This window comes from Lynx canadensis, chromosome A2 (genome assembly GCF_007474595.2).
Source record: "Lynx canadensis isolate LIC74 chromosome A2, mLynCan4.pri.v2, whole genome shotgun sequence".
Classification (NCBI taxonomy): domain Eukaryota; kingdom Metazoa; phylum Chordata; class Mammalia; order Carnivora; family Felidae; genus Lynx; species Lynx canadensis.
The window spans coordinates 20,023,704-20,046,212 of record NC_044304.2 but is presented as its reverse complement, the minus strand read 5'-3'; the positions used below and the strand labels follow the sequence as shown (position 1 = coordinate 20,046,212).

Below are 22,509 nucleotides of genomic sequence, written 5' to 3'. Positions count from 1 at the left end.
TACCACATCTTCTTTATCGGTTCATCCATCGATGGACATTTGGGCTCTTTCCATACTTTGGCTATTGTTGATCGTGCTGCTGTGAACATTGGGATGTATGTGTCCCTTCGAAACAGCACACTGGTATCCCTTGGATAAATACCTAGTAGTGCAATTGCTGGGTCATAGGGTAGTTCTATTTTTAATTTTTTGAGGAACCTCCATACTGTTTTCCAGAGTGGCTGCACCAGCTTGCATTCCCACCAACAATGCAAAAGAGATCCTCTTTCTCTGCATTCTCGCCAACATCTGTTGCCTGAGTTGCTAACGTTAGCCATTCTCACAGGTATCAGGTAGTATCTCATTGTGGTTTTGATTTGTATTTCCCTGATGAGGAGTGATGTTGAACATTTTTTCATGTGTCAGTCGGCCACCTGGATGTCTTCTTTGGAGAAGTGTCTATTCATGTCTTGTGCCCATTTCTTCACTAGATTATTTGTTATTTGGGTGTTGAGTTTGATAAGTCCTTTATAGATTTTGGTTAACCATTTATCTGATCTGTCCTTTGCAAATATCTTCTCCCATTCTGTCGGTTACCTTTTAGTTTTGCTGATTGTTTCCTTCGTTGTGCAGAAGCTTTTTATTTTGATGAGGTCCCAGTAGTTCATTTATGCTTTTGTTTCCCTTGCCTCCGGAGATGTGTTGAGTAAGAAGTTGCTGCAGGCAAGATCAAAGAGGTTTTTTTCCTGCTTTCTCTTTTAGGATTTTGATGGCTTCCTGTCTTAAACTTAGGTCTTTCATCTGTTTTGAGTTTATTTTTGTGTATGGTGTAAGAAAGTGGTCCAGGTTCATTCTTCTGCATGTCACTGTCCAGTTTTCCCAACACCACTTGCTGAAGAGACTGTCTTTATTCCACTGGATATTCTTTCCTGCTTTGTCAAAGATTATTTGGCTGTATGTTTGTGGGTCCATTTCTGGGTTCTCTATTCTGTTCCACTGATCTGAGTGTCTGTTCTTGTACCAGTACCATACTGTCTTGATGATTAGAGCTTTTTAGTATAGCTTGAAGTCCGGGATTGTGATGCCTCCTGCTTTGGTTTTCTTTTTCAAGATTGCTTTGGCTATTTGGGGTCTTTTCTGGTTCCATACAAATTTTAGGATTATTCTAGCTCTGTGAAGAATGCTGGTATTATTTTGATAGGGATTGCATTGAATATGTAGATTGCTTTGGGTAATATTGACATTTTAACAATACTTGTTTTTCCTATCCAGGAGCATGGAATCTTTTTCCATTTTTTTGTGTCTTCTTCAATTTCTTTCATAAGCTCTCTATAGTTTTCAGTGTATAGACTTTTCTCCTCTTTGGTTAGATTTATTCCTAGGTATTTTATGGTTTTTGGTGCAATTGTAAATGGGATCGATTCCTTGATTTCTTTCTGTTGCTTCATTGTTGGTGAGCCTTAGGTTGGTTTCTTTTTTTTTTTTTTTTTTTTTCAACGTTTATTTTATTTTTGGGACAGAGAGAGACAGAGCATGAATGGGGGAGGGGCAGAGAGAGAGGGAGACACAGAATCGGAAACAGGCTCCAGGCTCTGAGCCATCAGCCCAGAGCCTGACGCGGGGCTCGAACTCACGGACCGTGAGATCGTGACCTGGCTGAAGTCGGACGCTTAACCAACTGCGCCACCCAGGCGCCCCTAGGTTGGTTTCTTAATAGAGTCTGTTCTTTTATTCTCATGGCCTGTTGTTACCTTAGACATCCCACTCCCTTAATGCATCATACTCTTTTTCCACTTTACGTGTCATGAAACAAGATGTACTTCATCCTTGAATAGATAAAGAAGATGATGTTTTTGAGCTGTTTGTCAGTATATTACAGTGGTAAAGGTGGCTGCAGACCATCTTATCACTACCAGATATTAGTTGTGTCTCAAGCTTTTCGGATGTTACATGTTGTCCTGTAAACCTAAACCAAAAACTGGGCTTATTTGAAGTTACTTATCAACACCATTATTCCTACCCTCCAACATCCTTGCAGTTTATGAGGGAGTGGCAATAATAATCTTGGTGACTGTCATTTGTGTCCAGTCCATGTGGCACCCATTATCTTTGAAGGAGAAGGTCAAGAAAAGAGAAGCTAGCATTGCCCTAGACACCTTTGGGTCTGGAGAGTTGCTATTCCCTCTGTTGGCCTCATTGCTCTGCAGACACGAAGTGATAAGAGGGGAATTTTTCATGGCTAGCTGTGAACAACTTAAGAGAAAGGACTTTTTCCTGTGCTTCTATTTAACTTTCCTTTTGAGAGGTTAAGGGAAAAAGGGATTAGAAAAGGGGTAGGTAGGGTAGTTGTTAGGACTTCTGATACTCAAATGCAGGAAGGATCAAACAGAGGCTTTCTTGTCATGGAAAACCAAGGTTGAGAGGGGCAGACTCCAGAGGGTCCTAACGAGTGGCCCTAAGGCCCAGTCTGTGGAAAAACCTAAAAGCCTTTAGCTGGGAGGAGACTAGGTGTCTGTGCAGGCAGTGTAGGTGAGTTAGCATTTCTTCTGTATTTCAAGGCTTGTTTCATTACATATTGACACCACTGTCCTTAAGGATTGTCTGGTGCATTTCATATTTAAAGGACCTCATTAGAGAACTGGTTTTATTCTTAAGTCATTGGCATTTTGGTTTTTATTTAGAGATGTTTTAGTGGGATAGACCATATCTGTTCAAGCATGTTCCCCTTGTAACCTGAATTCTGTTGATTCACATGTCCTCCTGGAATCTTGTAGTAGTGTTTTTACTGTATTTACCAGCCATCAGATTTCTGTCTTTCCTCTGCCAGCTTGATTTTATTTTTAACTATTTTTCCTTTGTGCACTTCACCTAATTTTAAAACTAGAGAATTAATTTTCTTACAAGTCATTTGCCATTCAAAGTTTTGTCCTAGTCTACATATCTGCTCTTAGGTCTTCTCAGATTTCCCAGGTCTGACTTATATGGCTCAGGGATGCTGGCACCTGTGACTGACATCTTTGAATTTGCCTTTTCATTTTAGCAAAATAAAATCAGCGGTATGAATGGTCAGCTGCTACCTGATAAAATGGTCCAGCATAAAGTACCTGTTTAAATAGCTATTTATTTAAAAAGCTTTATTGAGATATAATTTACATACCATAAAAATGGTTGTCTTTTACACTTATGTTTAAATAAGTTTGGAGATTAACAAGAAGAGATGAATGGAATCAATATATTGTTGAATGAAAACATATATGATGTGTTTGACATCCATAATATTTGGTTCCTAAGGTTGCTAGTCCTCCAGCCTTCAGGCATTTGATGAAAGCACAAATAAGTCAGTCATTTGTGAAAGCTCATATTACCCATTGGAATTTTGGTGTCTGTGTCATTTAAAAAAAAACAATTCAGTCAACTTTGATGTTGGCTTTTAGGATACTTATAAAACCAGAGATTAGTTAATTGATAATTGTTCCTAGAATTTGAAAAGGCAATACATTTCAACTAATTATAGTTAACCTTAAATTAAAAAGGAATAATGCTCTCTTTTCTCCACTCCATTTTGGAATCTGGGACACACTGTGTGCTGTGCTTCCTGTGTGTTCTGCACTGCCTAGAAGCAGATGGTAAGAGTCTTTACTGATTACACACCTGCTATAAGCCTGGTCAGTGATTCCTGAAAGGCCTTTTTCTTTCCCCCTAAATTTTTAAAATGTACATGAATTAGATTCTGCTCATGAGGAGAGAAAAACACAAGTGTTTATGACTCTGAAATAAACCTTTTATTTTAATGATTGTTAACACTAGGAGCAAGTGTCCAAAGGAGGAGCAGGAGTTTAACTTTTATAAAAATATGACACATTAGAATGTCAACAGAGTAGGCTTAGGTTTTAATTACATTTTATAAAGCTATCCTGGTTATGTATGTATGTATTTGATTTTTAAATGTTTAAGAGAGTGAGCAGAGGAGGGACTGAGAGAGAGGGAAACAGAATCCCAAGCAGGTTCCACACTGTCAGTGAAGAGCCTGATGGGGCTCAAACTCACGAAGTGTGAGATCATGACCTGAGCTGAAATCAAGAACCAGACCTTTAACTGAGCCACCCAGGTACCCCAAACTATCCTAGTTTTTAGATGAACTGTTTTAATTTTTTTAATTAATTAATTAATTTTTTTTTTTTTTCAGTTTATTTATTTACGAGAGAGAGAATGTGGGTGAGGTAGGGGCAGAGAGAGAGATGAGAGAGAATCACAAACAGGCTCTACACTGTTAGCACAGAGCCCGATGTGGGGCTTGAATTCATGAACCATTGAGATCATGACCTGAGCCGAAGCCAAGAGTTGGATGTTTAACCGACTGAGCCGAGGCGCCCCTAGATTAACTATTCTTATTATTAATATTAAAAAAATTTTTTTTTAACATTTACTCATTTTTGAAAGTGAGAGAGACAGAGCATGAGTGGGGGAGGGGCAGAGAGAGTGGGAGACACAGAATCCGAAGCAGGCTCCAGGCTCTGAGCTGTGAGCACAGAGCCCGATGCGAGGCTACAACTCACGGACCATGAGATCATGACCTGAGCTGAAGTTGGACGCTTAACCAATTGAGCCACCCTGGTGCCCCAAGATTAACTATTCTTAAAGTATGACCAGAGGTTTGGTTTTCTAAGAGGTTGGTTATATTTTTGATGGTAATACAGGCAAAAAGCTATTTCTCTTGAAAAAGAGACATGTATTCAAGAAGAATTTTGAATGGTCTAGACACAAATGCTGCACTAATTTAAAAAATCACATTAAGTCCTAGGGTATAAGACAATTGGATGTAGCAGAGAAGGTCAATGGAATACCTGGAATTACTTTTTTGGTTCTGTCATTAGGAGTCTGTGGATAGGGTATATTATTGCAAAAAAGTAGAACTTTAGAACTAGAAGGTGTTTCAGAGGACATCTTGTGCAGTGCTTCATTGGGGGTGCACTTCACAATTCCTGGGGAACCTTTCCAAAATCCACTTGTGTGAGCTTCATTCATAAAGGTTAGTTCTGTCAGCCTGGAATATGTATTTTGGAAAACTTTTTCCCAGGTGATTCTGAGAATCATTATCTGAATAGGAGTCACTGACTAAATTAAATTAAATCACCTCTTTAATAAGAAATTGAGATTCACAGAAGTTGGCATTAGAAAAATGTTCAGTAAATAGTGCTTCTGTTGTAATTCTGGAACATGGACGTGTTTATGGGGCTCCTGGGGTTTTGGATCTGGGATGGGATAACCATAGCTGGAGAGACCAGAGATGGACAGCAGGAGGGAGAATGTGGTTGGTGAGTGTAAGGAGAGTGGGTAGGAGGGAGTCCTGGGGACCTGAGATTTGTGGGAAACACTATAGTCAACTGGATGTGAAGCCATAGGAGTGGGAGAAGTGAAAGATATATGAGATTTTTCACCTGCTAACTGGGAGAAGTATGGAAAAGGTACTAGGTTTAGAGATGCTTTGAATTCAGTTTTAGAATTAAGAGATTTTAAACTTCTGTGGTACGAATGGGTAGAGCTGTCTGAGAGTTCAAGATTTAGGAATTAGGAAATATAAAGACAAATAAAAGTTGTAGGAACCTGTGTGCCTAGGAAATCTGCAAGAGACCTGGTACAGATAAACCCAGTGCAGAGGCCAGGATTGGTGTCAGTCACTATAGAGAAGCCCCACCATTGACCATTCAGGCCTTCCTTTTTCTTGTAATAGGAAATAGGTTTCCGTCCTTATAATAGGAAAAACAAACTATTGTTGAACACTTCATATATGCCAGGCACTTTCCAAAGAGATTATTATGCGTACATGCAGACATGTCCCCCCCCCCCCCAAATCCTAACAACAGCTCTGTGAAGCAGAGTAAATCATCCCAAAGTCAGGTATTGTATCAGTCTACTTTGGGTTCAGTGGCCGAAGCCATACTGTCCAGTGTTAGAGGAAGAGGGACAGAGTGAAGGAATGATTGAGCAGGTGGCAGTGGGTCCAGAGACCTAGAATAGGGTTTAGGTGGAAGTAATGTGGAGCCTATGTGGATTGAGAAGTAGTTCGGTTTATGCAAGCTTACCCTCTTCAGAGAAGGTGAGAAGCCAGTGAGAGAAGTGTGAGGGAAGTTTAGGTGTGTGGGGTGGGAAGTGAGTGACTGTGGTAACAACATCCAGAGAGGACCGCTGTGTGGAACATGAGTGGAAGGCTGGCTTCTACTGAAGGAGAGGGGCTTATGTTACCAACCAGGTACTTAAAACCAGCAGAGAATGCTCCTAAAATTATTTCCTGGACTTTCTATTGAGTTCAGCCACAGAATTAGATTCTACAGTATTTTGGACAGATCTTGTGAGCTGCTGTTTCATGATTCGGGTTTCAGATTTAAAATTTAGAAAGTGAGTTTATGGCTATATCCATGTGTAACAACATATATTAAACCGGCGTTGGTCATTAATCATAGAGTATATCTTTTTTTTTTTTTTTTTTTAATTTTTTTTAATGTTTATTTATTTTTGAGACAGAGAGAGACAGAGCATGAACAGGGGAGGGGCAAGAGAGAGAGGGAGACACAGAATCTGAAACAGGCTCCAGGCTCTGAGCTGTCAGCACAGAGCCCGACGCGGGGCTCGAACTCACGGACCGTGAGATCATGACCTGAGCTGAAGTCAGACGCTTAACCGACCAAGCCACCCAGGCGCCCCATTAATCATAGAGTATAAATGATGAAGTGATGGGTTTTACTTGAGATGCAGGTACAGCTCCCCTTCCTACTCCTTGCCCTTGCCCTTTCATGGTCCTCCTATAAGACCTCATGGCCTTCTGGGGTGAATATATATAAACTATTTCTTCAACATCAAGATTAAATATGGGTTGGATTTTTAGTCTTTTGGAGGAATTTGGAATGTTATGTGTGGTTCAGAGCTCACACTCTGAGTGACTTATTTTCTAGGATTGCTTTTGATTTAGGAGGTTTTTCGCAGTTCTCTTGGATCAGCTAGGCTTTGATGTCTTTAGAAATGAAAGCGAATGGCCTTCTGAAATTTGCTGGCTAACAGATAACTGTTTGAACAGTGTGACCTTTTACATAACCACTCAACAGTAGACCTTTGAAAGTTATGGGACATTGAAAATTTATGTAAATTGCCTAGGTTTACATAACATGTAATTGGCAAAGTCAGGATTCTAACCCAGGCGTGTTTGATCCCAAAGCCTGGGCATTTTTGCCTGTCCCATAGTCTTTAAATAATGCCAAACACGCATATCAGTAACTATGTATTAATTTTAGAATCAAAAATAAAAAATTATGCCGTCTTAAATTTTATATATTGTCCCATAGAGGCTTAAGAAACACAGGGCTTTGGATATTCTCTTCTTTTTAAAATTTTTTTTTTTTAACGTTTATTTATTTTTGAGACAGAGAGAGACAGAGCATGAACGGGGGAGGGTCAGAGAGAGCAGACACAGAATCTGAAACAGGCTCCAGGCTCTGAGCTGTCAGCACAGAGCCCGACGCGGGGCTTGAACTCACGGACCGTGAGATCATGACCTGAGCCGAAGTCGGCCGCTTAACCAACTGAGCCACCCAGGCGCCCCGGATATTCTCTTCTTTAATGTACTTGTTTTTAACTGTGGTACTTTATTAATGGATTAAACTAATTTTGGTCAAGGCCATGAAAATATGCCTGGAAAAAAGAGGCAAGAGTTGTAATTTGGTAAGCACTTTGGATTATTTCCCTGAATTTTGACCCTTCTGCCTTCTCCCAGTATTTGTATGAGCTCATGTGTTTGTAGCGGCTAAGGAGCTTGTCTGTGTCCCAGTTTGTCATTACTGCCTCCAGGCACTCTCAGCACTTTTTCAGTGGATGAATGCTTACTTAGCCATCCTTGTGGAGGTGATATGTGGCCAAGGCTGTGGGAACACTGTTACCAGGCTGTTGTGTGCTTTCACACACAGTCGCATACAAACTCTGGTCTAGACCATATACACGTTTGTACAGGCCTTAGGATTACTGAGTATTTAAAGGGATTAGTTTTTCCCATATAGCTGCCAGAAATTGTTGAAAAGTCCAAGTCACTGGGTCAAACAGTATGTCAAAATGTCTCTAAAGGATGGTTCCAAAATTATCAAAAGTCCGTAAAGCAGGGCTACTCTGCTGAATGTGAGTGAGCCTAATTTACATTATAGTTGATGAACTCTAGTGGCCAAATGAGCACAGAATTTTTGGTTTTTAAGTGATTGCCATATAGCAGCACTTTTAAAAATGTGTTCTACATATTTTTTTCTGTGCATGTTGGGCTTGTTCTTTCTTGGCTTTCATTAGGGCAATTAAGTGAATTTTATATTTTATTGCAGGAATTAGAAGAAGCGCTTTGCTACTGGCAAGGTTGACAGTTGGTGTTTGAGCAGAAGGATAAGTGAATGTTGGTTACATTTACTTGGAACACCTGTCATCCTTATCAAAGCAGAGGTGTCTTGGTTTCCTTTCAAGCAGGAGAGGACACAATTTGAATTCTAGTTGAACTCTGGCAGATGCCAGAATGTATCCTTTACAAAGCTCAGGGTACCCAGAACCAAGTATTTTGTTAGTTTTCTGGTAGTTTTCCTGCCTTGGAAAGCTCTCTTAAGAATGTGAAAGGAAGGATGGTTTCTCTAACATACTTTTGTGTGTTTTTGTGTGCGGCTTATAACCGAAAATGTGGGTATCTGTTATATTCTGTATTGTAAAAGTCAGTTTTGTTGGACTATTAGATGATCACATCCTTGGTTATAAGAGCAAGGGCAAGAACTTGAAGGGCTTAGGAGCTGACTCAGCAGCTGTGTTCTTTCTCTGTCTTGTTAAAGCATTGCTTTTTAGATTCTAGTAGAAGCTTTTGTTCCAGTGCCCCAACTGATTTTACTTGGTTTGGTTGACGCAAGAGAGAGAGAGAAGCGCCTCCTGGGTTTTGTTATTAGTTATTTAGGAACCTAGAATGCTGCTGGCAAAGACCTCTGTGAGGTGAGTTGTGTGTTTTCTTGGGTAAGGGCTGTGTGACCAGTAATGCCTTTGTGGAGTGACCAGTAATCCTCATCTGAGAGGTGCTTTGAGAATCTTGGGGAACATGTCTGGCCCGTCTCAGTCTTCATTAGATTATCTAGATTACCACTGTCTCTCCTGACAGTTTCCTCCCCTGTCCTTTGAGAAGGAGGGAAAGATTCCCCATGTGGCCCACATGGGCTTAGGCCTCTGTGTTTTCTTAATGGACCTCATGCTCTCTTACCAGGAAGAGGAAGAACAGGAGGAAGAAGATGACGATGAAGATGATGACGACACTGATGATCTAGATGAGCTTGACACTGACCAGTTGCTGGAGGCGGAGTTGGAGGAGGATGACAACAACGAGAACGCAGGGGAGGATGGGGACAATGACTTTTCTCCCTCTGACGAGGAGCTAGCGAACCTTCTAGAGGAGGGAGAGGATGGGGAGGACGAGGACTCTGATGCGGACGAGGAAGTGGAACTGATCCTGGGGGACAGTAAGTGTAGGGCTGGCCCTGAAGCTGAATCTTGGTACCCAAGGAGAGGTCCCTTCCCTGCACCCTCCCAGCCAGCAAGCCACACCAGGGTTCTGTGCCCCCTAACTATAGATTCACCACTCTGGCACCTTGAGGAAAAGCGATTTCGCATCTCCAATCCTCTGCTTTCACCAGGCTGTGTAACTAAAAGGCTATTATCTCATCTGTAAAACAGAGGTTGGCAAACTTTTTCTTAAAGGCTGGACAAATATTTTATGCTTTGTGGGCCATATGGTGTCTCTTGCAGCTCTTCAGCTCTGCTGTTGTAGTGTAAAAGCAGCCAGACACAAGACATAATTTAATGATTGTGGCTCTGATTCAGAAGTAAAAGTTTATTTACAAACATGCATGGTGGGCTTGGTTTGGCCAGTGGGCCACATAGTCTGTTGATTTCTGCTTTAGAGGATTAGCCTTAGAATGTAGTTCTTCCTGAGGGGCAGAGCCGGAGTCAGCAGCTGCTTGTGGGGGTGCTGTGCCTCCTCCTTTTTAAAGTTACGAAGAAGTAAAAGCTCTCTTGTGTTGGAATCTTTTCCTGTGCTTTTGCCTAAGGCTTCTTAGAGGCTAGGCAACAAATGTTTCTCTTTGGCTTCTGTTTTGCCCACTCATCCCCTGCTCTGCCCCCGGCTCAAAGTTATCAAGAACAACCTCTAATTTTCCTACTAATTTCTCTTTAGGACAAGTTTCTGAAGTTGACCCCTGACCATGCTAATGAATCCCAAATAAACCAGCTGTTAGTTCTAAGAGTTTGCTGGCTCTGCAATTATACTCTACCCATTTCAAGAGGACGTATCTGGCTGCCTGTTGACAGTGACGCACTTGCTGTGGTCCTGGTTCTTCCTTGTGCTATCCTGGCTGACTGGGGAGCAGTCTCTCTGATACCCAGCCATATTCATGTAGCTAACCCGGCCAGCATTCTCACAACTATGGCAGGTATTATGCCTAATATGGTGGCTACTAACCACATGCAGCCATTAAAATTTTAATTAAATTAAAAATTCATTTCCTCATTCATGTCCACAATTGAAGTACTTGGCAGCCACATGTGGTTACCATATCGAACAGCACAGATGCAGAACATTTACATGAAATTCATTTACAGGAAATACTATGTGCTGGCCTAGGCCCAACTTATGCCAAGCGTCTTCATAGTAGTTGCTTGGTTTTTATAATCATTGGCGTTTGGTGGTAGGAGGAACGTGTGTGTGTGTGTGTGTGTGTGTGTGTGTGTAAGCAGAGGGTGGTTGCGGTATATATTTAAACATACGTATAAAAGATTCTATTCCACAGTGACCCAAATCCAATTTCTTTGGGATAAATCTTACATGTGCTTCTAACCTTCAAGATGGAAGGCAGTTGGCTTAGGGGAGACTTTGTTACAGAAATCCTCTTGGTGAAGTTGTATTTTGAGGAGGCTCTGTGGGGGTTGGGAGGGAGTGCCTTCTCTATCTGCTCGTCTGCTCTTTACCAGCTTCCATTTTTCTATATTGGAGGTTGAGGTGATTCAGTGGAGGAGGACTTGCCTTGTCCCTAGCCATGGTCAGAGAGCCAGGTAAGAGGGACTAAGGGTCATGGACACATGACAGTATTGATGGGAGTAAAAGGACAATTTTTAGTGAACTTTTTGTCATCTGTGAATAGTGCCACATGGGGTACAAGTTGTGTTTCCTTCAATTACAAGTAACAAGGCCAGGAGTGCAGCTGGCAGCGGTGCTCCTGACATGAGATGGTCACTCATTTTTTTATTCTTGAATATAAAGCCACTAAATTTGTTTTTGGCCTGTAAAATTACTGCCTCCTTTATTAACTCTTTAGGAAATTCCTTCAGGCCCAAGAGGTAATCTGGAGAACCTTAATTCTTTTAGCAATGAGAATATTACTTTATTTTGGTGGGAATATTTATGATGTGAATATGCTGTAATAGTCGACAACTTGAGGACATTTCAGCTTGGGCTCCAGAACAGAGGTGGTGATATGGAGGCAGCATGGATATAGCATGTACTGCATTGCTGTCTGTTTTGTAGAGAACAACCCGCACCCCCCGGCCCCGCCCCAGAGTTTACAGCAGAGCAGAGGGAGCTACTCAGATTAGCTCTTAACCTTTCTGAGCTCATGTAGTAGCCGTTTTAGGATGTGATGAAAGTCACTGAGACTATTGAAAACCACAGCCCTGTGCCACCCCATAACTTTGCTAGGCCCAGGTCCTATAGAGAGCCAATGATCAGTTTCACATGCAGAGCCCCAGCCCTAGGAAGAGAAAACACCTTGACGCTGAAGTCTTGTGTGTTTCTGTGTTGCAGTCAGTTCTGCTTTCCCCAAAAGCTCGTGTGTTGTAGAGGCAGCAGGTTAAACACTGCAGGGATTGATTTTTTTACATCTAGACTGCCTTTGCCTCAGAGGGTCTTTCAGAAGGAGAGGTCCTGACCAGAGTCTGGGGTTGGGGCTCTTCAACACGTGAGGGTGAGAAGAGGCTAAGGAAGCTAGAGAAAGATGTCCTTTCACCTGACCACCAAGAATGGAGTCTGCACCCAGGCCCTGAAGCTTCTCTCAGACCCTGTGCCTGATTTGCTTAAAGATTGTGTCTCAGTCCTTGTGCAGCTGCATTTATACTCCTTAGATGTGAGGCACAGTTGTTAAGCTCTTAGCAGCTGCACAGCTGACGGTCAGGTGTCAGGCAGGCGGTCTGGCATTGTTGGATCATACATCACAGGAGCACTAGGGGACTCCCTGGAGGTCTGCCACAGCTGGGACACAGTGCTGTGCTTGGCTGTGGAGAGCAGGCCCTACCTTTTTCTGTTGGCGCTTCCTCCTGGAGTTCTTGCAGCAGGGAAGCTGACAAGGCCGTTTGGTTCAGCTCAGATGTTAGTTCTCTGATCTTCCTGCCCTGACATCCCTGTTCCTCACCAGTAGTCGGGTCGTGCTTGTGCCCTTGTAGGCCCAGAAGCACTGACTTTTCCAGTTACCTCTCTTGTTTACATTCAGGGCTTTTTGTATCACAGCCGTCTGTTTGCTGGTTTCATTTTATCCACTTCAGTTTTCTTTGTAAAGGAGATTGTAGTGAATGAAGGAAGGTTTGGGAACATGCATTGTTCTTGCCTCAGCTTTCCTGAGAGTTCTCAGGTATCTGGGAAAGGCTGATGGGGAATTTTTTGGAACCATTGGTGTCCCTCTCTATGTGGGAACTCCACAGCCTGTGGGCATTTGCAAGGCTCCCGCTCACAATCTGTCTACTTCCTTGGAGACCTTGTTAAAAAGGTCTCATGGCTTCCTGAACTGTAATCAACGGGGGCACCAAGACCTTTCCCTCACCTTCCTTCAGCAAGTACTAGAGTCCTTAGGAGCCTAGGTACTATGTTTCCCTCCAATCTTGATCAGCCAGACAATGGTGTATCTACCTCATTTTGAAGGTTCTTTTGCCTAGTTTCATTCCTCAGTGGATCCTTCCAGAGGTGTTAATGTGGTCTATTCACTGCCTGAGAAGGCCGATGGTCAAGCGGAGTGCTCCTCCTGTGCCAGAGACACGGTGCCACCTTCCACGGTGTCATAGCTACTCCCTGCTGGTCTCCAACCTAGAGTTTCTAGGTACTCCTCCTCTGGTGTTGCTGCATGCTGGCCTGTACCTTTCTGGGAGCTTGTTCCCTGCTGATTATATTCAGAACTTACAGAGGAATGAATCCTAGGTTGACAGTCTCTACCCTTATGAGGTCTTTGATAAGAGAGTTGTTGAGAGTTTAAGAGAAATCTCACTCTTGCTTGGGCTTGGACTCCCTTTTTAGTAGTCCTAGGGGGATCGGGCAGGCCTGTGCACCCATCCCTGAAGGACACAAGGCCAAAGGGCTCAGTCATTACTCCCTCAGCCCTGCCCCTTTGCAGCTATGCAGAAGCTTCAGGGCTTGCCCTGTCCCTTTAGCCAACCCCCCCCCGCCCCCCGCCCCCAGCAGGAAGCACCTCTAGAAAGCAGAGAGCATTGCATCCAGGCCCTTTGAAAGGCACGAGAGTAAAAGGCCCCAGGGTGCCCACTGTTGCCAACAAGTAAATTCTCCAGAGCCAGCTCCAAGTAGTTAATTGTTGTGTTTTCTTCTTTCTGGAAACTGGCAGTTAACTCTGCTCAAGCATAAATGTGTGTATGTAGGTGTTTCCTTCCTAAAAGCTTCCTGTAAGCCTAGTGCATAACCTAGTCTCTCTGTCTTCTTCCCTTTCAGCGGACAGCTCTGACAACTCTGATTTGGAAGATGACATCATCTTATCTCTGAATGAGTGAGGGACCATCATCATGTGGAAGACATTCTTGACAGGCGAGAAACTGAGTCAGATGAATTCAGAACACCTTCCCTTCCCCATCTCCCAGGGCTGTCTTTTAAGGAACTGCATGCCCTGCATTCAGAGGAATATGGCTTAGAGAGCCTCACTGGAATCTGAGGGTCCTTCTAAAACAATAACAACCACAAAAAGACAACAGGGTTTAGGCCCTATTCTGCTTCCCCCCTTCTCCTAGGATGGACAGCTCTTTCCTCAAGGGCGGGGGGGGGGGGGGGAAACATGTCTCTGGGGTTATTTCACAATATATTTTCTTTGTATAACGTTCTTTACTTAAAGAACAAGAAATAGTTTTTTATAAAACTTAAAAAGAAAAAAAAAAACAGGCATTTATAACTGAGGGTATGAACTTATATCCACCAGGTCTCTTGTCCCTGCACTTCATTTTCTATGGAAGAAAATGATGTCTAAAGAACAATACAGAGGCATTTTTACATACGTATTTAAATGAAAAGGAAAATCGTGGTTTCTTAAATTGATAAGGATTAAGAATATTTTATTATAAATATAATATATGATTTTTTAACCTGTTTTGTTGCCTCATATGCTGTCAGGTTAATTTGCTTTCCTTCGTGCCCGAGGTGGGGAGGAAGGCACTGCTTGTTTGCTGAGTAAATGCCCAGGTTCACCCACCTTCATGGTTTGGGGGCAGCAAGGTCGTTGTGGATATTGGTTTTGTGGAGTTGAGGGAACTTAGGATATAAGTTCACTCCCTCTATTTTTCTTTGTGATTGTTTTTCAAAAATTTTTTTCTTCCCTTTCTCCCCAATGTGGAAATTACAAATCAAAGGCCTTTTTTCTTTAATGTAAAGTGTATTTATTTAAAAAAAATACAAAATAAACTACAAGTCTGTCTTTGTTTGTTCATGGCCTTTCCCTGTTCTCTTTACCAAAGTGTGATGGTCCCTTTCCCTGCAGCTCTAGCCAGCCAGTAGAGAAGACGCCTTCTGGGAGAGGCAGTCCAGGATGGCGGTGAGAACACATTCTGCCCAAATAAAGCACTCTGGGGAGAAAAGTAGCTTAGTCACAGTGTCTAAACCTGGTCTGCAGCCGTGCTCCAGAGGGAGTAACGGTCTGTGCCCGAGAACCAACCACGTGGGGTGGAGGAGAGGCTTGGGCATTGTCCACCGTGGGCACATCTCTGTGTCCCAGACTGACTCAAGAAGGCAGCTCTGCCGTACGTGTTTGGTGGAACTGGCAAGTTAGGGGTCCTGGGGAGTTTTGGAGAAACATGCTGGCAAAGCTAAGGAGTGAAAACGTTTTGGCCATCTCTATAGTCGGGTGGGTGACTGTCACCAGTTTCCTCAAGGGACAGTGATAGCGGACCGGAGTTGTTCACTTTTGGCGGTTTGGGGGCAGCGGGGGCTTGGGCAGCCTGGGTTTGCAGATGCAGTCTCGGGCCTCCAAAATCAGCCTGCGGTTGGTTAAAACTGCGCTACTGCCAGGGAAGTGCCACATGCTCTGACCTTTTCACTGACCGCACCTCACCCTGCTTTCCTTCCCAGTAAACAGACCTGTCTCTTCCTTTGAGTTCGCTCAAGTAATAGCTTCTTGGTTTCTATTATGTAGGTATCACATGGCTAGAGACTTTTTTCTCCCTTTGCCAAGAGGGGACAAATTGGGTTGTGAAGTAAACAAGCAAGACAACATGGCTAAAACTCACCAGGGGCTGGCAGAGCCCTGTCGGGCTTTGGAATACCATACAATTTGTCACACACACAAACGCGGGCCTGTGTCAGACAGGTAGCTAGCTCTTGGTACTTTAGCAGAGGTCTCAGCTTCATGCCTCAGCTTTAGTGGGTTGCTAACACCTGACCCGTGGTGTAGCCTTGACTGCTGGTGCTGGATGCAGAAGAAAGCAGGTTAAAAGGCCAAAAGTAAAAGCGCTATATTCTAGACAGGAACTCAGCTGAGCCACTGGCTGTGTCCCTAAACTCTGCCGGCAGCTCTTGGGAGTGCCTACGGGTCTCTGGGGTGGAGATGAGGCCCTCCAGCAGGAAAGCAAAGTTCTGGTTGACTTGACAACGTGCCTTTAGGGAAGCGCCCTGAGAGGCTTGAGACATCAGCCCTATTTCTTACTATACCAGGGCTTAAGATTGGAGTCACTTAGGAAGAAATCTGTACAATACTAGGAAACCAATGAGGAGGCAAACTTTTCTTCACTTTTTTTTTTTTTTTTTTGCCTCAGGTTGATTTTTTTTTTTTTTAAAGCAACCCCTCAGAGAGGATCCGAACCCCCAGGTGGAGGTGCTTGATGCCTGCAGTTAAATTGTTCTCTCTGGGGCAGTCTGAAATCAACCAGTGCCTTGACCACCTGACTTACCCTTACTAGTGCTGGCCAAGGCCTGAGAGAAGTTCACAGAACCTGCTGTGTCTTAAGAGCCAAAGGAAGGAAGTGGTTGAGAAGAGGGTCCAAGGAAGAGGAGGAGGAAGGTCACACAGTAGGCGTGGCTCTTTACTAAAACTCTGTATTTCCTTTTGGGAACAGAGAACACCTATCCCTGAAGAGCGGACAAGTCAAGAGTTGAAGTGTCTTCTCCAGGTTTCCATCTGGGAATGCTAGGAGGTGTAGTATTCTGGGTTCTGAGCACCCACTCTGTGAAGGATCAGCCCAAAGAAGTTTGGGACTTAAGGGGCAAGGCACCTCTAGCCTGTGTGTGACCCAGGCATTTCTTGAAGATCTGCAGGAAGCCCTGTGATGTGCCTTCAGGTCACCCCTACCTCGCTTGCTCTGAACAAGATAAGGGCCACTCCTGGCATTATGAGCTACCCCAGGATGGTGGAGCTGTGGTCAGCTGCCCCCCCCCCCCCCCATAGACTTGCTTAGATACCCTGCAGGTGTTGCCACAGCTCAAGTACAAACAGACAAATAAACACATTTAACACCTCCTTTGTTAAGGTTTTCTGTTGTGAACATGCTTGTTCTCTCATGAGTACCAGCTTTAGCCCAGTGAGCAGTACTTGCCCAGGCACCTTACCCTGTTCATTTTAAATCTCCAAGGTCCCTAAAAGCCACCTCCTTCATTGTCCTTGTGGACAAGCATGTATTCTCCATGCAGGATACACTGAGCCTCAGCCTCCACTTCACAACTGTCGCAAAACATCTGGCTGTCACCTGTGTTGCCTTGCCCCAGCTGGGGTAATGGGTCAGGCCAGGAGAGTGGCATGGCCCACAGAACCTAGAGTTCCTGGCCTTTTGGGGGTTCATTTCTCTTACTGGGGCTTCTGCTGTCCCTCAGCTCTGACAATGAGCCTTTTGGGACATGGTGACAACTGCTGTATGACTGGTTTCCCTCCCTGGTCTCCAATGGTGCTGGCTTCATTTGCCCTATGACCTCACTAGAGACCAGTGATGACAGCATTAGTAATTCTTTAAAGAGTCCCTCCCAGCTCAAGGATGCCTCCACATTGCCCCCTAGCTTGGGCAGTGCTAGTCAAAGCCATTCAAGCCAACAAGCAAAAAGCTTGGTACCTGTGACCGCATTCCCCACAGAAGCACCTTTCTTCCAGTGGTTCCACCTCAGCAGCAGGGCAAGAGGCTGAGGCACTCTCTCTTACCTTGCACCTGAGAAACAGGTAAGCCAGTTAAGAGCATCCTCCTAACCCATCATGTTCCCTTGCAGCATTGCAAAAATTCTTCCGTCTGGGGATTCAATGTCCCTCACAAAAGCTCTAGTTACTGGGCAGAGGCCTGTTCCTTTGACAATCAGCCACGAATAACCAAAGGAAGAACCAGAATTCACAAACATTGGGTCAAGTTCAAGAATTAGCCCAGAGAAGCTTCCTGTCACCCTCCATTCTGACATCTGGCCTCTAGTGTCCCTGGGAGTTTGAGGCAGCTCGGTCTCCAACTGAGCATTCCTGGGCTGCCACATTAAGGCTGCGAGGCTGAACAAGAGGGGGAGCCTGCGTGGATATGTGGGAACGAGGCCCCTTGGCACCAATATTACACTGTTCTTCCCCATGACTACAAGACCACACAACTGCTAGACTACCGGCTCGCAAAAAGACCTCAAGATCGGGCACCTTGTCCAACAGCTACACCTCAAGTGGATGAACACGCACGTTTAGGGCAAGAGAACAAAAACTCCAAAACTACCACAGCTGCTGGTTATAGACCTTAGGCTCACCCCTTTCCTTTGCATGGGCTTTGCTCAGCCAGGCAAGGTAGGGTCCAGAGGCAAATTGAAGCCCACCTGCTCTCAGCCAAGGTTAAAAATGTGAACGCAGTCCTGACTCAGCCCAAAGAGCTGAGGGACTGAGAGCGGACAATCCATCAGAACTCTGAGCTACACCAGTGCCGCAAAGATGGCGCATTTGTGTGCAGTGGGGAAAAACTTGATTAAACCAAGACTCTGAACAGGATTAAAAATCCATCCTCTGACAAAGGCTTTACTGACAACTTTCCATACAGTTAGTCAAAAAATAAAAAAATACAGAACACAGCAGACAGTATCTTGTACACTAGAAATCAATGTGACAGGAGTCCCTTTGCTCATCGCTGTAAAAAAAAACCCTCAAAAATCTAAGAACTTAGTGTTGGTAGGGGTCAGGACTCTGGTCCCCCACCAAATGAACCAAAATAACCCAGCAGAGAATTCAAACCAAGGGAGTAGGAGGTGGGGAATCAGATTTTAAAATGACTGCTTTTGTGACACAAATGCGGAGCTGGAAACAGGTCTGGGCTAGGCAGTGTCTCTTACTATAACTATCACCATGTGTTCTTCTTCTAGCTTGCCCAATGTCCTCAGTGCTGACTGGAGGTACTGCTGTGAAAAGTCACAGGGCGGGAAGGCATAGAGCATGCCCGTGCTGTCTCTGCCCTTGGAACCACCCACCGGCAGGCTGATCACCCCCGCGGCCTGCTTCTGTTTCAAGTAGGAGACCAGGTTCCTGAGAAGCCGCCTCTGTAGGCCTGGCTCCACCGTGGGCATCCCCTCAGTGCCAGGCCCGCTGGGGGTTGCCTGGGTGGCTAGAAGCACTGCATAGCCATTGGGGCTCCCCTGCTTGATGCGCCGTGTGACCTCATCGAGCTTGGGCTGGTCCAGTCGCAGGCGCTGGGCGATCTTCAACTGGGTCAGCTTGCTCCCAGAAGTGTGATCTTTGAGGAGGCCGGTGATAACCCCTTGGTCCCCCTCTAGGATGTGCATAGATGTCGGGAAGCAACTGTTTTTCAACACTAGGAGCCCATTCCAACCCAGCTGCAGTGTCTGGGCATACTCAGAAAGATTCTTGAGCTTTTTGGTCTCGTGTTTTGGCTCTTCCAGAGGCTTGGGCTCAGCCTCAGAGGTCCGATGATTGCGCTCGCTCTCTCGTGTTTTCTTCCCGTGGGAAGAGTCTGGAGCCTCATGGTGGTGGTGGTGACTCCGCTCCTCAGCCCCATGTCTGCTGTTGCTGAGAGAATTGCTGCTTGACTCCTTGGTCCCGTCACTGGCGTGGTTCTCCTTACGGCTGCGCTCAGGAGTGCGATCAGAGCCCCGGTCCACCTGCTGCCCACCACCCTTGGTCCTGCTCCGTTCCTCGTAAGGGGAGTGGGTTGTCCTCCCGCGGTCACTGGAAAGGCTCCTCCGCTTCCGCCTCTCCTCCCAGGGCTTGGGCAGGCCCCGGTCCCCATCTCCCCAGCGTTCCCCACTCCGGCTGCGCACCGAGCGGCTGTAGCCCTCCAAGCTGTTTCGCCGGTCAGAGCTTTTACTAGGGCTGGTCCAGTCCCCTTCCAAAAAGGTCCGGTCTCGGTCTGAGTACAGGAGGTGTGGGGGGGTCCTATCCCGCACCCGCAGGTCAGCATCCAGGTTTCGGTGCCGGGTATATCCATCCGGCAGCAGCTCATAATGCACGGGGAGGGGTGAGGGCTGGTACTGCTGGGGATATCGAGTCTCCTCTGCTTTGGCAAAATCCACGCGCAGCCTTCGGTCTGGACCACCCAAGGGAAAGCCCCTCATTTTTGCACAAGCAGCCTGGGCTGCATCCAAGCTCTCATACTGGATGTAAGCAAAGCTATCTCCCTTGACGTGATCAATGGTTCGAATGCTCCCAAAGCGATCAAACTCCCGGGCCAGAGCGGCCAGTGAGGTGTTAGGTCCCAGGCCACCCACCCAGAGGCGAGTGGTGGGGTTGGCCTTGCCATAGCCTATCTTAATGGGGTTGCGGCCAATCACCCGGCCTGACATGGCCACCTTAGCCCTGTGGGCCATGTCTAAGTTCTGGAACTTGAGGAAGGCATACGCACCGCCCTGGCCACGGGCAGGTCTCTTGATGACCACCTCCTCGATGATGCCGTACTTCTCGAAGGCCCGCCGCAACTCCACCTCAGACACGCTGTGGTCCAGGTTCCCGATGAAGAGGTTGCGCGTGGCGCGCTGGTCGTCCTCAGGCATCAGGTCCTCCTCGCACACGGCCGGGTAGCCATAGGGACGCCCGCGATCGTCGTAAAGCCCGTAGTAGTCCAGGGCCCGCTCCCGGGATAGTCCCACTGCGGCAGCGGCGGCAGCATCCAGGGCAAAGGCTGCGGCGGCGTGGCGAGCACGGGGCTCCCGCAGCGGCGGGGCGGCTACGGGGGACAGCGAGCGCTGCTTATATTGGTAGCCACTGTGCAGTGGCAGGTAGCCTAGCGGGTCCGCGGGGGCGGGGGGACCTGGGGGCGGCGTGGAGGCGGCAGCGCTGCTGCTGCTGCTTCGCCGGCTGCTCCCACCGCCGCCACCACTGCTGCCGCCGCCGCCGCCGCCGCGCAGGTACACGGGCTCCACCTTGAGCGGCCGGTCGTAGAGCAGCAGCTGGCGGGCCAGGGCGTGCTGGCGGGCCTCGCGTGCGTCCTGCGGATGCCGGAAGTTCACGTAGGCCACGCGGCCCAGCTCTGGCGTGTGCGACAGGCGCAGGCTGATCTCACCGAAGCGCTTGAACTGATGGAAGAGCCGGTCCTCGAGGTGCTCGGCGGGCAGTGCAGGGCTCAGGCTGCTGATGAGCAGCGTCTTGTACTCAGGTGCGGCCGCCGACGAGCCGGGACCCGCGGGCTCGGTCCCGGGCGGCGGCGGAGGTGGCGGCAGCGGAGACGCGCGGGGCGAAGCACCTGAAGCGCCTGGGTCCCCGGAGGCCTTGCCGCCCCGTCCCCCGCCGCCGGCGCCCGAGCCCGAGGAGCGGCCGCTGCTCGCACGGTGATTCGCGTCCCCGGCGCCGCGGCCGTCGCGATGCCCACCCCCGCCGCCCCCGCTACCGCGGGGTTTGTCGCGGGCCCGCGTTGGAACGGGATGCTTGGCGCCGCCCGAGGCCTTGTGCGCTGCCCGCCGCCCGCCCGCCTCCGCCTCCCGTTCGCGCTCCCGCGGCCGCTTGGCCGACGATGACGAGCCGCGCCCGCTTGGGCTCGAGTCTCGCTCGCTCTGCCTCTTCATGGCGCCGGCGCAGCGGGCGGGCGGGCGGCCCGCAGGCCCCTCACAGCGGCGGCGGCGGCGGCCGAGGAGGCAGCGCCCCCGGCGCCGCCATCTTGGACAAAAGGACTCGGCGCGGCGGTGGCAGCGGGGCGGGGCGGGAGCAGCGCCCAGGGGCCGGGCGTCGCGTTATCAGGCTGCGCGGGACTGTCACGTGACCCGGCGGCGGGCGGGGCGAGAGCTGCGCCGGCATACGTCATCGGACGGCGCCTCTCCGTGCCACGTGACCCCGGGTGGTCTTGAAAGTGAGCTCTGACGCCACCCCGCGGCCAAGGCTCTGGGCTACGCGGAAATTCATGGCCCTCCTGAGAGCCAGGCTGGCTTGCACTGACTCTGAGCCCCGTGGGCTGCGGGCCCTGGGTGTCCCACGACGCGTGGAGTAGGAGTGGCAGCGTCTGTGGGCGCCGGGCTCCCGGGTCTTAACCCAGTGGCTCTTTACGTGGCCTCCCCCAAATCCCCACCACGGCCGTCTCCCGACTAGGGTCCGGAATGGACAGGCGCGAGAACCTCCGTAGGACCCGTCCAGGACCCACCGCCCACAGAACAGGCATCCTCAGCGTTCTGGTATCCTATGCAGTGATCGTCGTAAAGGCCGCGAGGCCATGGGCTCTGAATGCACAAGGCCAGACCTGGCAGGCGAGCCAGCAAACCTGCCGTTTACCAAGTGGGAATAGGCTCCTTGGCGCCACTGGGCCCACCCTCTGCTGCAGCCACCTGAGCAGACAGTGGGCTGTAAGGACAGGGCCACGGAGCCATGGGTGAAGACAAAGCCAAATCCAGTAGTTACCACAGCTTGCCACGCTTACCTCTGGCTGACCAGTGCCCTTCTGTTCACCTCCAGGCGAGATGTGGGGCCAGTGGGGTGGGTGGAATGAATTCTGCCCAGGCGCCCAAGCCCCCTCAGGATGGCTTCATTCCCCCGAGAGCTGTTGGAAGCATTGCAGAACCTGACCCAACTTCAGCAAGGCAACTGTGGGGTGGGTTAAAGCCTACCAGCTCCTCCTCCTCCCACAACCATAAATAAACCACTCCTGGAACAGCTGAGGCAGGTGCAAGGGGGAAAGCTTACACGAAAACACCTGTAACATTGCCAGAACTGACCTACACTTCCAGAAGGGACGAGTTAACCCTTTCATAGATAACCTCGGGGGTCAGCCCTACAGTGGGAGCGGTTGCTGTTTTCCCTGTTCTTGTGTTCAGTGTGGCCTATAGGCCATGGCCATCCATCTCCTAAGGCTTCTGCC

The 22,509-nt window shown here is 47.6% G+C and overlaps 2 protein-coding genes across 8 annotated transcripts in view; one reads left to right on the top strand and one right to left on the bottom strand.

Moving 5' to 3' along the window:
- The window catches only part of DCAF1 (DDB1 and CUL4 associated factor 1), an 81,895-nt gene extending 67,178 nt beyond the window's left edge, over positions 1–14,717 (top strand). The window contains exons 23-25 of one of the 7 annotated variants that reach the window (XM_030306892.1): positions 3,600–3,605; positions 9,242–9,494; positions 13,733–14,717. In XM_030306892.1, the coding sequence (XP_030162752.1) occupies positions 3,600–3,605; positions 9,242–9,494; positions 13,733–13,791 (318 nt within the window). In that variant the 3' untranslated portion in view covers positions 13,792–14,717. Of the gene's footprint in view, positions 1–3,596; positions 3,606–8,333; positions 8,651–9,241; positions 9,495–13,732 lie in introns of those variants that run through there. The other 6 variants (XM_030306891.1, XM_030306893.1, XM_030306897.1 and 3 more) reach the window with 6 other exon arrangements.
- Positions 14,718–16,040: 1,323 nt separating this feature from the next.
- Positions 16,041–21,291, bottom strand: RBM15B (RNA binding motif protein 15B). Its single transcript, XM_030306899.1, has one exon. The coding sequence runs from the start codon at positions 21,227–21,229 to the stop codon at positions 18,533–18,535; it is 2,697 nt and encodes an 898-aa protein (XP_030162759.1). The 5' UTR covers positions 21,230–21,291; the 3' UTR covers positions 16,041–18,532.
- Between the last annotated feature and the right edge of the window lie 1,218 nt (positions 21,292–22,509).